Source organism: Oreochromis aureus, linkage group 9 (genome assembly GCF_013358895.1).
Source record: "Oreochromis aureus strain Israel breed Guangdong linkage group 9, ZZ_aureus, whole genome shotgun sequence".
Taxonomy (NCBI): Eukaryota; Metazoa; Chordata; class Actinopteri; order Cichliformes; family Cichlidae; genus Oreochromis; species Oreochromis aureus.
The window spans coordinates 31196653-31210614 of record NC_052950.1 but is presented as its reverse complement, the minus strand read 5'-3'; the positions used below and the strand labels follow the sequence as shown (position 1 = coordinate 31210614).

The window sequence follows — 13962 nt, the reverse complement described above, 5'->3', positions numbered from 1 at the left end:
TTCAATTGGAATGGGTGCTAGTGCTAAATTGTTTGCCACTGCGATGGAAGAGATCTTTCCTCATTGTAGGTGGCTGTCACAGTTGTAGCAAATCCACTCTTGCATTCTTTGTTTTGGAAAGGTACAATTAGCTGTACATTCACTATCACAAACATGGACAAATTTTCCTGTCAAGCAAGTGTCAACAACGTGACTATTTGTAACATACTTTGATCTTTTGCAGTGTTGAACTTGATTAGGAAACAGAGTTCTGTGGCACACCGTACAGACATGGGTGGGTCCTAACTTAATTGTTTCACGGAAAGCTAATGTGGCTGCTTGCATCACGCTATTCACTACAAGCTGGGGCTGTGCTTCAGACTGTGGACCCTGCTGGAATTGTGTTACTAGTCGTCTGTATTTCTTCTTTATTCTCTGTGCACACAACTTTTTATAAATGGCGAAAGATGCAGTGGTAGCCATTTTGTGTCTCTGGTACTGGGCACAGCGCTGTATATGGTGCAGTCTGAATTGTGAGTCATTGTGGTACCTGGCATGAATTGATTTTTTTTTGTTTGTGCCTGTAGTTTGGATCCGATGCATAATTTGTTCTTATGTATGCCTTCTTCCTTTCTCTGACATGATCCTCTTTGTATTTCTGGTCCATATATTGTTTCTGTCTGGTTTGAAAGCTGGCATCCGTGTTGTACCTCTGGACCACATATTGCTTCTGTCTGGTTTGAAAGCTGGCATCCGTGTTGTACCTCTGGACCACATATTGTTTCTGTCTGGTTTGACAGTCAGGATCTGTGGTATATCTTCTGATAATGTAGTTTCTCATTTTTTGTTGAAAATGATGATCACTTTGGTATCTCTTCACCTTGTGGGCTTTTACTTTTTCTTGAATATGAGGATTTGCATAATAATTTTTGGCTGATAATAGTCTTTGTTTACGGTAATGACAGTTTTCAGCATATTGAATTTTCATAGTCTGTAATCTTTTCATTCGAAATTCACGACAGCAGGCATATCGTTCTCTTTCATGTCTTTTTTTTTTGTTTGTCTTCTTTGCCACTTCTTCAGTTGAAGATTTGTCTTTAGCTTTTACATACTCCCTCTGACTTTTTTGAGCTTGACGAATAGCTTTCCCACGTCGTCCTTTATTTAATCTGCTCACATTTCTTGCTTTTTGGTGGGTTTTATCTTTTACTTTATCTCTTTCATTATTGAGGCTAATTTCTTGTTGTTCTTTCTGGATGTTGCTTGTTGGGTCAACAGATGTTTCAAGTTGATGTTCACAGATTTGATTTGAAGCCATTTTGTCTTGTGATGAGTTTGAAGTATTTTCTAACATTGTCATGTAGGTTTGGGCTGATTCTGGTTGAGGCACTTGCACAGTGGAATTTGTGATTTGTGGTTCATCATTTTGTGGTGATGATGTAGCTGTTGCTGCTGTTGCCCGAGTTGACTGTGCAGGCTGTTCGTTGTGAGTGCTGACTCTTTTGAAAGAAACAGGCACAAACTCATATCTTGCATACCTGCCTTGATTTTGAAAAAGGTTATGCAGGTGGTTGATCAGGTCATTCACATGAGTGAAAGTGAGCATGACTGCTGTTCCATTTGGCTGGGGTAAACCTGCTGCACTTCTTGAATGTGAATCAAATAATCCATACCTCCCAGATTTGTCACGGAAAACTGCAATGCACTGAGGTGAAACCATGAGCAAAGCATAGTTCACATCTGTTGACAGACATACAAGGCGACTAGCAAGAGGCAACCACCACTCTTTTCTTTGGTAAGTTTTGTCTGCTGCTTTCAGGTATCCATACCTTATGTTGTCCATTTTCACACTGTAGACATTTATGTCAGCATGAACTTCTTTGGGCAGGTCCTCCATGGTCAGATGATCTTGTGTATAACGCCTCTCCTGCTGAAGATTTGTTTTAATCCAACAGTATAGTGCATCTCCCTGTTCAAGCACCTTATCAAGTCGGGCTGTGTTGAACTGGTGTTCCTCATTAAGGTAGGCCAGGAATGTGAGGGCATTACATGTGCACTGATGATTTCGAGAGAATTCTGTGTACCTTTCATCACTTTGACAATGAGTTGCACTGACACACCAGAAGTGCTGAACTGCGTTGCTCTGTAGCTCCTCTGTCAGTAGTTGTTCATTTATGTTGTGGAAAGGCTGATCAAGGAATGGTAAAGGTGACATGTTATTGTTTAGTATTTAATGATAAGCATTTCAAGGTTGAGCAAAAACATATGCAACTCTTGGTACAATGATGTAAGACATTTTTTTAAGTGGCAAGGGTTGTATAAATAAAGATTTTCTTTAAAGAAAAACATTTTTAACTATGGTAAAACAATGAAGAAATGTTCAGGCAAATTAAGCCAAATTATATCACTGCTGAATCATATTACAGCATAATCTAAAGATATGCAGCATCAGATAAGCCAGAAACTGGTAGAAAGAGTGTGACAGGAACAGTGAGAGAGAGCAGAGGTGGGAAGTAAAAATGACGAATATTTTAGATATCTGCAATTTGCTTGAGTGCTGTTTTTTAATGACCTTTTATAAAAATCACATCTGTACTTTCTGCTCCTTATATTTTCCAAGCAGTTAATTACTTTACATATAACACATTAGCTGTTTCCTAAAATGTCGGCTGTATCCTTCGGAGGACCCGACCTACGCGGTCTATGTGGGGCGGGTCCTTCGAAGACTGAGAAGGCCGGAAGTACGAGGCTGTGAAATGGGACGGTCTAGCCTGCAGATTTGCGTCACCACTGTCTCGGTGGAGTTTAATAAAGTCGGCCAGGACACTGGCGAAAATTCTCGACTGTCTCACACTTCTGTTTAAGCAGTTTTCTGTTTGACGTTTATTCAGCTGTGTGAAAATCCCGGAGGAAACCACCCAATTGATTAATAATGTTTTATTTAATCCAATAATCTTATAACTTTGATCTCAGCCAAACCGATTTACTGCCTGGAGGACATAAGGAGGTGGGTCTATTCTCCGTTTCCAAGGACAAGCTGGCTGGTGCTGTCTGCTAACCCAGGCAAAAAAGGATATAATGTTAAGACATTAAGTGACCTGACACTTTAATTTCACTTTACAATGCAATGCATGGCATGAACTGTTATGCCAGTTGGGTAACATTACAAGATAGAAATGGTCAACTGTATGGGTAAGTGTAAACTTTGCTACAATGTCGTAGCTGCACGACGGAGCAACACTGTAAAGTTCACTAAACATACATGTTTTAAAGCCATTATTCAATTGTTAATTATTGTTATTGTTAAATAAATATTGTCAAATAATGGAGATCTAGATTTCAGTGAAAATAATTGTGATTATCATTTTTGCCATAATCGAGCAGCCCTATGGGTGGGCATACCTTGTAATTTCTTAATAGAGGAATATTTTTTGATATTTACCTTGGTACCTGGGGAACATAAGGAGGTGGGTCTATCCTGTGTTTCCAAAGATAACCCGGCTGGTGCCGTTTGCTAACCCAGGAAAAAGGGTATAGAAGACATTAAGTGACCTGACACATTAATTTCATTTAAATGTTCTGTATACCATGCACTGTTATGCCAGTTGTGTGACATTATAACAAAAAATCCTAAACTGCATGGGTAAGTGTTCTTAACTGTCTCAAACGTGTTTTGAAAACTGTTCAACTGTCTGTGATCACTACCATATCCTCATTACCTGGTCAGATGGGAAACTACTGACTGCCTCATCTTGGTTGTGGCCAGTGAGCATCGGGACAGCAGGATCGACCAGGTCAAGTGGTTTCCAGCGCTTCCTTTGTGCCTGGGATCTTTTATTTTTTCTCGGCATCTGGTAGAATATCAACATAAAAACAGAATATTAATTATTGGCATTTCAAGCAATTTGTTATTTTAACCCTCTGATACATTGACAGACAAGATGACTACAAGAACAAAAAAAATCTCTCTTTTCTTTAAATAGACATATTGATAGTGTCACTAGCCGGTCTTAAGGCTTTGTTAAGTAAAGTTCAATAACAGTTTGTATATTGTAATTGAGAAAGTGATTACCTTGAAAGTTGGGAGGCAGATTTGTTGACCACGACAGTTACTTCGTTTTGGTGTACAGTAATTGGGAAAGTAATTACCTTGCAAAGCTGGGAGGCAGTGTTGTTGCTGAGACGCTGGTCAAATGCCAGCAGCAAGCAAACCCAGATGTTCACAGCTCACAGTTACCACCTCAAACTTTTCAAACAAATCTTACAAGAACATTTAGCAAAGTGATTGGCTTGCAAACTTAGGAGACAGTCTTGTTGCCCACAACAGTTTTGTTATAGAGTAATTGGAAAATTGGGTACCTTGCAAGGCTGACAGGCAGTCTCGTTGCTGGGAGGCGGTCTTGTTGCTGGGGCTCTGGCAGAATGCCAGCAGCAAGCAGACCCAGATGTTCACAGTCCTACTTAACACCTTAAACTTTGCAAACAAATCTCATAGAACAATTAGCAAACTGATTGGCTTGTAACACTGAAATGTAGCCTTGTACTGTCTGGTTTAAATTTCCTACTGAGAGACAAAGAGGAACTTTACTGTTTGGAAGGGAGTAAAAACACTGTACCATCTAAAACGCGACTACAACGCAGCTATTGTTTCGTACGCGGTGAGAGTCGCATCTTAAAAGTTTTAATTACAAACGATACCACTGGAATAAAAATCAGTCATTTTGTAGATATCAGCGTCAAGACACAGAAAATACCTTTAAAAGTAAATCACTTTCAAAATCAATTTCAAACCGGGAGACGCTTAATATCCTCTAACTAGCCAGCAACAAAACGCCACGAGACAAAGAGAGGTGTGAAACGCAACTGCAACGAAGGGAGTTTTTTTTGAGAGTCGTATCTTAAAAGGTTTAATTACAAACGTGTACCACTGGAATAAAATCACAGTCATTTTGTAGATATCAGCGTCAAGACACAGAAAAACAGTTTCAAAGGTCAATTTCAAAACCGGAGGAGGGACGGAAACGCTTGCCTTAGCTGAATATCCGCTAACTGGCTTTAGCATCGTGCCGAAACAAAGAAATCGATAAAGAAACACATAAAAAAATCACTTTCAAAGCTAAATTTACTTGGCATAGGCACACTTAATTATTAGCTATGTAAACAGCTTCCAAAGATACCGCCATAGCTCTCTGCAGCTGTAACACTTTCACACTTTACAAATCATTTCACGTTTTTGATAGTTATGAATAAAGAATGTGTTTTAAAGACATGCTAGGCTGTTGCTATGGTGGTTGCTGTGGACTAGGGTGGACCGCGTCCGATTCCTGTTGTTAGCTGTCCGCCGTAGGAAGGCTGCGTTCCGTTTAGAAGTAGCACCAGTCTGCCGTAACTCGAACTCAAACCCCGCTTTGTTCTGTAATTAAAGGGCTTTTACAGCCGTTCATGACACGCACGCACACACACACATAAAGCACTTTGCCTCACCATGAGAATGCAACTTTACTAAAACCTTTAAAGTATCTGAGATAGGATAGAAAAATGAAGCAACCACAGATTTAATGATGAAGACTCTGGGTTCTGTAGTTCACGTTTTACAGTCCTGAATGACTCACTGCATATCCATATAATTTATTGAAGAGGAGTTTAGAATGCACTTTAAATTTAGACTTGCTGTTTAATTTTTTACATTGCTACCATGTCATGAATAAGGTTCACCTGCTGGGGGTTTGATGGATCAGCTGGACAATACAGTCAAAGACAGACTTCACCCATCATATGCAAGAATCCTAGTTGGAGTTTTGTTTTCACTCATATTTTAGAACCAAATATTGAAAACAATTCTGACAGACTGGATACCTGGTCAGGGTGTACATTACCTTGTACTCAAGCATCCCAGGACAGAGCCCTGCCCCACCATGAGCCTGGGTGGATACATGGTTATAATATAAAATGACTGATACTGAATATGAATATTTCATGAAAATCAAATTATAATATGAATTCCTAGGTGTTTGTTATATCCAGCAAGAGATTGATTACATATGTCTGAATTGTTAACCCTAACCCTAACCCTAGCTCAACAGACCACAATGCCCTGGACTGTCAGTATTATTACATGCTGTGAACATAAGTAGCTTTGATCACAGTTCATGTTGTAAAAGAGAAGGAATATTGAAAAAAAGATCAACATTGTGATATTATTTCTTCCAAACTGACCAGAAACATGTCAGACTCTCACAGCAAAGGATCAGACTCACTGTGCATGATGGCTCAGGCCAATAATGTTTGTTAGGTTGTCAGTTGTTTAGTGCTTCTGTACAGTTATGGTCACCATCTCTATTTCAGTATAATTAATATGCAGAAAACACTAAAAGTTGATTGTCTTCCAATATTCTAGCATAATTAAAAAACTTTGACTTTGTTAGTACATATTGTTACAGTCCTAATGCCAATGATTCTTCATAACACCTGCTTTGAAATACTGAACTTGAAAATTTACCTGATGAAAGATAATTTACAGTGGCACTCTGTCAGGATAATTCTGACTATAAGATCACTGTATTAATCTGAATCCTTCTGAAATGTGCTGTGAATGAATGCTGATGCAACTGACTGTGGGAAAGGTGTTAATAAAATGAATCTGTGACACATGCAACACATTCACAGAGGAAGAGGACACAAAGGGAGGACACGCAGAGGCTGTGTTAAAGTCAGAAATCCAAATCTTTAGTCAAAAACAGGCAGCGGTTACAAGACAAGCAGTCCATTAAACAGTCTACAGGGTCAAACATGCAGAGAATTCAAACAGCAGTAAAAAAATAACTGGACACTGAAAAACTTAAAGCAATGTGTGACGCAATAAAAGAAAGCAGCGCAGTATATTCACTGAATTATCATCAATTACAAAAGAGAAAAACAACGATTTCTAAGGATTATTTGCTTAATTGCGGGTAGAGTGTGGCTGGTAAAGATGGAAACATACAGAATGTAAACTGTGTGAGTTTGGTGAACTTTGTTAGTAACAAATGAGGTAAAAAACAAAACAAAACAAACCAGACAAAACACAGAAAGAGGCTCTCAGTATTCATTAATAATTAGAAAGCATCTAAACATTCTGGTCGTGGATTTTTACAGTTTTAGTTCCGCTCGCTGTCATTATTATAATCATCATGATCAATGGCGAGGTCCTGAGGTGGGCGGGGCTGTCTCTGGTGATGAAACCATGAAGTTACAGCGTCTGGCACGTGTTGGTGAAACAGCCCAGTACTGGTTTAGTCTCCTCTCCAGCTGTTTGACATTTGACACTTCAACATTAAGGGGAAGAAGAAGAAGAAACAGTGTTAGGTCAGGTGACCACATGGTTTCTAAAATAACTGACAGGAAGTAACCAGGCCGTTAGAAATGGATGGCATGTGTTTATAGTTACTGTAGTTAGGTAACTCTACTTACCAAAAGCAAAGCTGCTGAATGTTGCAGGAACATGCTCATGTGTGGTGGTCATTCAGTGCTGCTCCTGCAGGTTAGACAGTGCAATAGTGATATCCTGCTCATCTGAGAGTTTGAAAACACACATGCAAAGATTTAATTGTATTACAGTCAAAGTGGGATGTTCGATTTTGTCCTTTAAAAATGTTTGTGTATTTGAAAGCACTAACATTTTATGATTACTCAGATCGTCTCTCTCTAAGAGTGTCTCCTTTAAAGGAGAGACAAGTGTATCCACTGATCCACGTCACTTTACCTGGATGATGACTCCTCTCTCCCTCACTCAGAAACTGGAGATTTACTTACATCATTACAAAAACATCAAAAACTTCTCCCTTTGATTCCATTTCTCCATTCCTGCTAAACATCAGGCAACAAATATCCCAATAAATCACAGTAAAATGTAAAGCACATATTTTCTCTGCTTTGTCTAACCTCTGCAGAGCCTCTGTCAAGAAAAACATATCTGTAAGCATAAAACAAATATACATTTCATAACACTGCACTGGACAAACCTCGGTCAGTTGATTTCCTCTGTGCAGTGCAGACGAGCATCAGTCAGCAAGTCAAGGTGGTGAGATGGACTCGTGTCCTTGGTGACTCTGCTGGTTCTTCTGAGGAAACACCACCGTCTCTCCACACCATCACCATCTGTGAGCGCGCATATATATATATATATATATATTTCATTTAACAATTGCAACTAAAAGAAATTAAATATTGAACAAAAATATATTGTCACATTCTGCATTCTCAAATACAAATTTCACAAAGTAAATTTTTAATTAACAGAAAAAATATGAATTACAAAAAATAACTGTATATTATTAAAATATTATGCAACTGTGACCAAAGTCTGAATCTTCATTACAGTACTGTGGACTTACTGCTTGTATAATAGTGATAAACTTCAGGGGAGATCATGATGACAGAAAACTAAACAACACTCTGAAGTCAAGCTGCTTTTCTTGTTTCTGTGACCTCAGCACGCTGACAGACTTGAAGTTGCTAAAGATTTTAAAAAGTGATAATTACAGGGAAGAAACTTCTCTTTTTCATCGCTTTAATCAAACATGTGATGCCTCAGCTGTCTCAGTCCTATAGCATTCTGCAACTACAACTAACCTGAGGAGGCTTGGATTTCGCTGCAGGTGCCCCTGTACATCCTTCTCAGCAGCACACATGTGGGTACCATTTAATCACACTTCTTCCTGAGCTTTGCTTCATCACAAGACTAAAGGTGGCATCCCGTGTCACAGTCTTATCATCATCCAATTGGAGAAGAAACATTTACAGGCCTCCTGGTTTTGTTTTCTGATCCTGCAAAAAGACTGAGGACAACAAAGCCCAGAGAACACGAAATACACAACATCCAACATTCAGACTCAAACAGCCTCCATAAATGAAGAGCACCAGGTTGGTCCAGTTATACTAGATATGAGCATGCTTCACATTACTGTGTATGAATAATAATCAAGAGACAAACTTTGAAGATGCAGAGCATGATGTCCCATCATCAGACTGCAAACAAATATCCACCAGGCTTCTTTGTTGGCAGAAGTGATGATTCTCCCATCAGGGATCTGTAGAGTGTTTTAACCTGTGGTATAAGCAGCAGTCACTGAAATGTTACTGTTTCAGATAAGAAATCTAGCACATAAAAGCCAGGGTGGGAGGGATCTCTACAAACTGACTTACCTCTGCAAGTGTGAGGCTGTTCCTCCAGCCTCAACAAAAATCTGACTCTCCAGTCACAGACAAACAAAAAAACTCCAGCTGGGAGATAGAAAACGCTGTCTGGGTCTTGCTGGATGTTGCTGGTCAGAGTCCACACATTAGCAGTGTGCTTCTTGGTCCCACTGACCCATGTGGACAGCGACTGTGGAGAACTGTTCAGGAAAATGGAAAAGAGAATTAAAATGACAAAAAGCCAAACAGGATTTCCACAAAGACTCTCTTAGAATCAGCAATCAGAAAATCATTGGTTCATATTACAATTAAATATGACCAGGCTCCTTAAATGTAAGCAGTTAAGATCTGATTTGATTTACATCCTTCACACAGCACATTTGTCCAGGCTGTCAGGTAAACATAGAATTAATCTAAGGTAACATGACTCAGAGTAGAGATTCAGTAAGAAAGATTGCTAGCTCTAATATTATTACCACACCAACAGCTCAGATTTCTAGAACTATTTAAACAAATGTCTTTTGAATATTCAATTCAGGTTCACGGTGGGGGGGTGTATCATGGAATTTTGTAAATAAAGTCTGCAACACAGAAAGAGCTGTGATCAAGCTATTTATTACTGCGCGCAGGAGAGCCAACACACATCAAACATCACAGTTCACAGTCATGTCAGCTCTGCCACAGAAGTCGTGCTCCCACTCCTTTATGCATTCCAAGGAAGAGGGAGGAAGTTACAAACTGATCATATCACACTTCACGCGTCTCGCTATGAAACCTGACGGATCAATGGTTAAGCTGTTTTGTGCCCTTGGCCTTATCAGCACCTGTAAAGGGAGTTGTTTTCTCAAACTGCTGACGCTGAAGTAAGTTCATCTAATTTTAGAAACTTTCACTGAACAGTCTATAACAGTGTCACAACTAAGCATATGCATAAGCACTTAAATACTTTAAATGAGAATAATAGAAAATTTGTATTACAGGAGCAAGAGCCTGTCCCAGTAGTCATAGGTAGAGCAAACCTGGACAGGTACCAGTCTGTCAGAGGACTAACACAGAGACAGACGTCAGAGTAACAAATCTATTTAAAATTAATGTAAGCTTGCTACAGCTGTATGTATGAACATGTGTTCCTGTGCTCACAGTCCACCTCTCAGGAACCTGGAGTTCAATTTAAGTCTACTTTAAACAGACCTCACAAAAGGCTGATGTGGCTGGATCAGTAGTCTGATTTAAGTACGATACCTTTGGCCAGGGATTAATCTGGTACATCTCTTCACTGCAGTCTTACATATTATCCCCACACCTGAATAAAAAATATTGATATTTACAAATAACAGATTCAGCTGATGCAGCCTGACTCAATCTGATTCTAGATGTTCAGCACACAGAGACACAGAGGTACCGTTTAAAGTTTAGTGTTAACCTGAGTCACTGATCATTTACAGTATTACAGAGTCTGGCAGTCTTTGCATGATGTCCACGTCACTGTAAGCTTCTAGCTGACTCTCAGGTGTGACAGGTGTGCCAGCAGGAAATAGTAATAAAAACCTGAATCCTGAGGTTTGTCATGCAGGATTAAAGGAGCCAGGCTTTGTTCACACAGCTAGGATTGTATTTACACTGACCCTGGGTCAGTATAAGTATCATACAGTTTAAACGAAGCACTGAAACGTGCACATATTTATAACAGATGCATTGAAGCTAATCGGGATATTTACTGTTAATCTGTGGCTGCGATTAATCACTTTACTGGAAACTTTATTAACTAGTAACTTCATCAGTCATGACAGAAGCTAATATTTCTGTGCTAACATCCTTTAAACAGTAACAGCTTTACTACAATATAAGCTAACGTTTACACCGTAACTTTAAGCTAGCACCATAAAGACGGTAAAACACGTGATAATATCTACAAATGCATCTTAAAGCTGTTATATTAGCACTCGTTGTATTACTAACATAACCACATTAACATTATTGACACTCGCTGACTTTTAATAGTCATTCTATAAATGCTGTCCGTTTAAATGGTCTTACCTGTAAACACTGCTGTATCCACCGGATTCCAGCCAGAGTGGATTCTGGAGTCTTCCCACGCTCCTGTTACTGATCCTCCATCTGGATGGATGATCAACCTTCTGAACAATCTAGCAGGTGGAGATGGCCCATATCTATGGGACTGATTTCTGCTAATAACGCCCATTGTATGGACTGATAACAGCCGAAGCGGGTGAATAAAGTCACCGTGTCGCTAGCTGTGCCATTACCCAGCATACACCTCTCCCTCCATGAATGCAATAAACGATACAAAAGTAATAGCCTATAATTAATTTAGCTGCTGTATCTGCTGTTTCTCAGGTAGTTGTTTACATTATATAATATATTGTGTTCAGTACACGTCACTACAATGTGATTTCGGAAATTTATAAATATACGGACAACAGGCTCTTCCGCGGCAATCTCTTGTCAATAAACAACGTTTAGGGAGCTCTATAGTATTCAATGAGAGGACCCTGCACGTCAATTCTCGACGCGAGGGGGGTACCCTGCGCGTAGGGATGGGTATCGAAAACCGGTTCTTGTTGAGAACCGATTCCCACTGTTTCAATTCCTTGGAATCGTTTGCCATTTTTGCAAACGATTCCCTTATCGATTCCAGTTGCCCCGAATGACGTCACCACGTTGCGGAGCGTCGGAGCGTACCTGGCAGGAAACACGGCGCCTAAGCGGCTCAAACGCTTAAAAGTTTGGTTATACTTTACGAGAAAGGATGACAACAGGGCAACTTGCAATACTTGCAAAGTAGATATTTCATTTAAGCGAGGAAACACTACGAATATGCAAAAGCATTTGCTCACAAAACACGCGATAACCTTAAATGAATGTCGTGTTTTTAATTCCGCTCTGGACTCGTGAATCTCAACCCAGCAGCAGCGGTAACGTTTGCACGTCCTCTCCCGTTAATGCGGCAGGTAAATAATCAACTAACAGTGCATATTATGTTAGCGCGATCTGCCTTATTACAAAACCTGCCATTACTGTGCATTTAGGTGACCGTGATGAGAGAGACAGACAGTCTGGCTGGCGCTCGCTGGCAGTTGTCGCTGCAGTCCACCGGTAGCGTCTCTTTTCAGGCCCGAATGTCACCGAGCAGTGACTAAGTTTGTGGTAAAAACCTTGCAGCCATTTGCCACAGCAGATGGTAAGTGAATGTGTTTAATTGTAGGCAGGGACATTACTGAATATTCTTGTGTAATTGCTACAGAATAATTTATGTTATACTTTGTTATTGCTACAGAAGAATATTTATTTTATTATTTTACATTTACAATTTTCCCCGGGGACCCTGTGACACCCCATTGAAGAGCCATAGGCTGGATCTCTTAAGATCTCACTGTTGGGTTTATAAGGCCATGTTACTCCTAAATTTCTATCTTGTTCAAAGAGAAGATATAAAACAAAATTTTAAGCTAATCGACCTTAGTGTTCTCCTTTTTAAAAATAAGAATCGATAAGAGAATCGATAAAGAATCAAATCGTTAAACAGAATCGAAAATGGAATCGGAATCGTTAAAATCTTATCAATACCCATCCCTACCTGCGCGTCGATAAGTGAAGCAGAGGGAGCCTGACCATGCGTCACACATTTGACGAGTTGGGAGTGAGAACGTGTTGCGTCACGCCAGGACTCTGCAGTCTATTCACACCTACAGGCCAGTGGACACTCTTTCAATGATGAGGATGTACACATCCTGGTCAGGGAGGAACGCTAGGTTGAGGGCGGAGTCAAGGAGCCCATTTACGTGAAAAGGGAAAGACCATCTCTGAATCGAGGAGGGGGCCTAAGATTATTAGACACCACCAGAAGGCAGCAGGTTCTGTAGCAGGAGTAACTGTGTTTAGAGTGTTTTAAAATGTGAAAGTATAGGCAAACTTTTAACATCTCTAAAACCTTCTTCTTCTCTTATCACAGCCCTCATAGATGTCTGAATAGTCTAAACTCACAAGTAACCATAATAGACCAGAAAAAGAAATCTTATTGATGCAAATCTTTTCTAACACCTTCACGTAGCAGGTATCAAACTGATGAGACACTTTTTCTCTTCCCGTTGACAAGAACTTGACATGGACTTGAATTTTCCATACTTACTGTTCGTTTTGTTGAGGATGTCTAAATTACTAAGGTAAATGGCCTGTATTTGTATAGCACTTTACTAGTCCCTAAGGGCCCCAAAGCGCTTTACACGTTCAGTCATCCACCCATACATTCACACACTGGTGATGGCAAGCTACATTGTAGCCACAGCCACCCTGGGGCGCACTGACAGAGGCGAGGCTGCCGGACACTGGCGCCACCGGGCCCTCTGACCACCACCAGTAGGCAACGGGTGAAGTGTCTTGCCCAAGGACACAACGACTGAGACTGTCCAAGCCGGGGCTCGAACCGGCAACCTTCCGATTACAAGGTGAACTCCCAACTCTTGAGCCACAATCGCCCCATTGGTTCTCCTGTAGACCAAACAGGAGAACCAATGGGACACAGCTTTGTTTCACAAACAAGTGGAGCTGGGTACAGGGGGATGGCATGAGCTTGCTTGGGGTCAAGGGTTCTTCCAGGTCCAGGATAAAAGAAGTTCCATAAAAATTCTTATCCAGTCTAATTCATGCTCCTCAAAGTCTATCGATTTATTGGATTGTGAACATTAGAGTTCAGAGGGTTTCAGGGCTGCTGGGCATTCGTAGAGAACAAAATATTCCATCTATACTAATGAAATTTATTTTTTAATATTTGTCACATAGAGCATTGCA

General features: G+C 40.2%; 1 protein-coding gene and 1 long non-coding RNA gene across 4 annotated transcripts; both read right to left on the bottom strand.

The window, feature by feature from the left end:
- Positions 1–1602: 1602 nt before the first annotated feature.
- Positions 1603–4617, bottom strand: LOC120441721. Its single transcript, XM_039617068.1, has 6 exons — positions 4339–4617; positions 4052–4239; positions 3699–3830; positions 3422–3493; positions 1809–2167; positions 1603–1674 (listed from the first exon to the last, which is right to left on the bottom strand). The coding sequence occupies exons 3-6, from the start codon at positions 3828–3830 to the stop codon at positions 1665–1667; spliced, it is 573 nt and encodes a 190-aa protein (XP_039473002.1). The 5' UTR covers positions 4052–4239; positions 4339–4617; the 3' UTR covers positions 1603–1664.
- A 2066-nt stretch (positions 4618–6683) lies between these two features.
- On the bottom strand, positions 6684–8944 carry LOC120441774. 3 transcript variants are annotated; one of them, XR_005614265.1, is made up of 6 exons: positions 8590–8944; positions 8352–8472; positions 7980–8115; positions 7635–7754; positions 7429–7530; positions 6684–7283 (listed from the first exon to the last, which is right to left on the bottom strand). It is a non-coding gene; the product is annotated as an uncharacterized LOC120441774 (long non-coding RNA). The 3 variants fall into 3 exon arrangements; XR_005614267.1 differs by lacking the exon at positions 7635–7754 and having other exon boundaries at positions 7429–7492; positions 8590–8942; XR_005614266.1 differs by lacking the exon at positions 8352–8472 and having other exon boundaries at positions 8590–8942.
- Positions 8945–13962: the final 5018 nt, after the last annotated feature.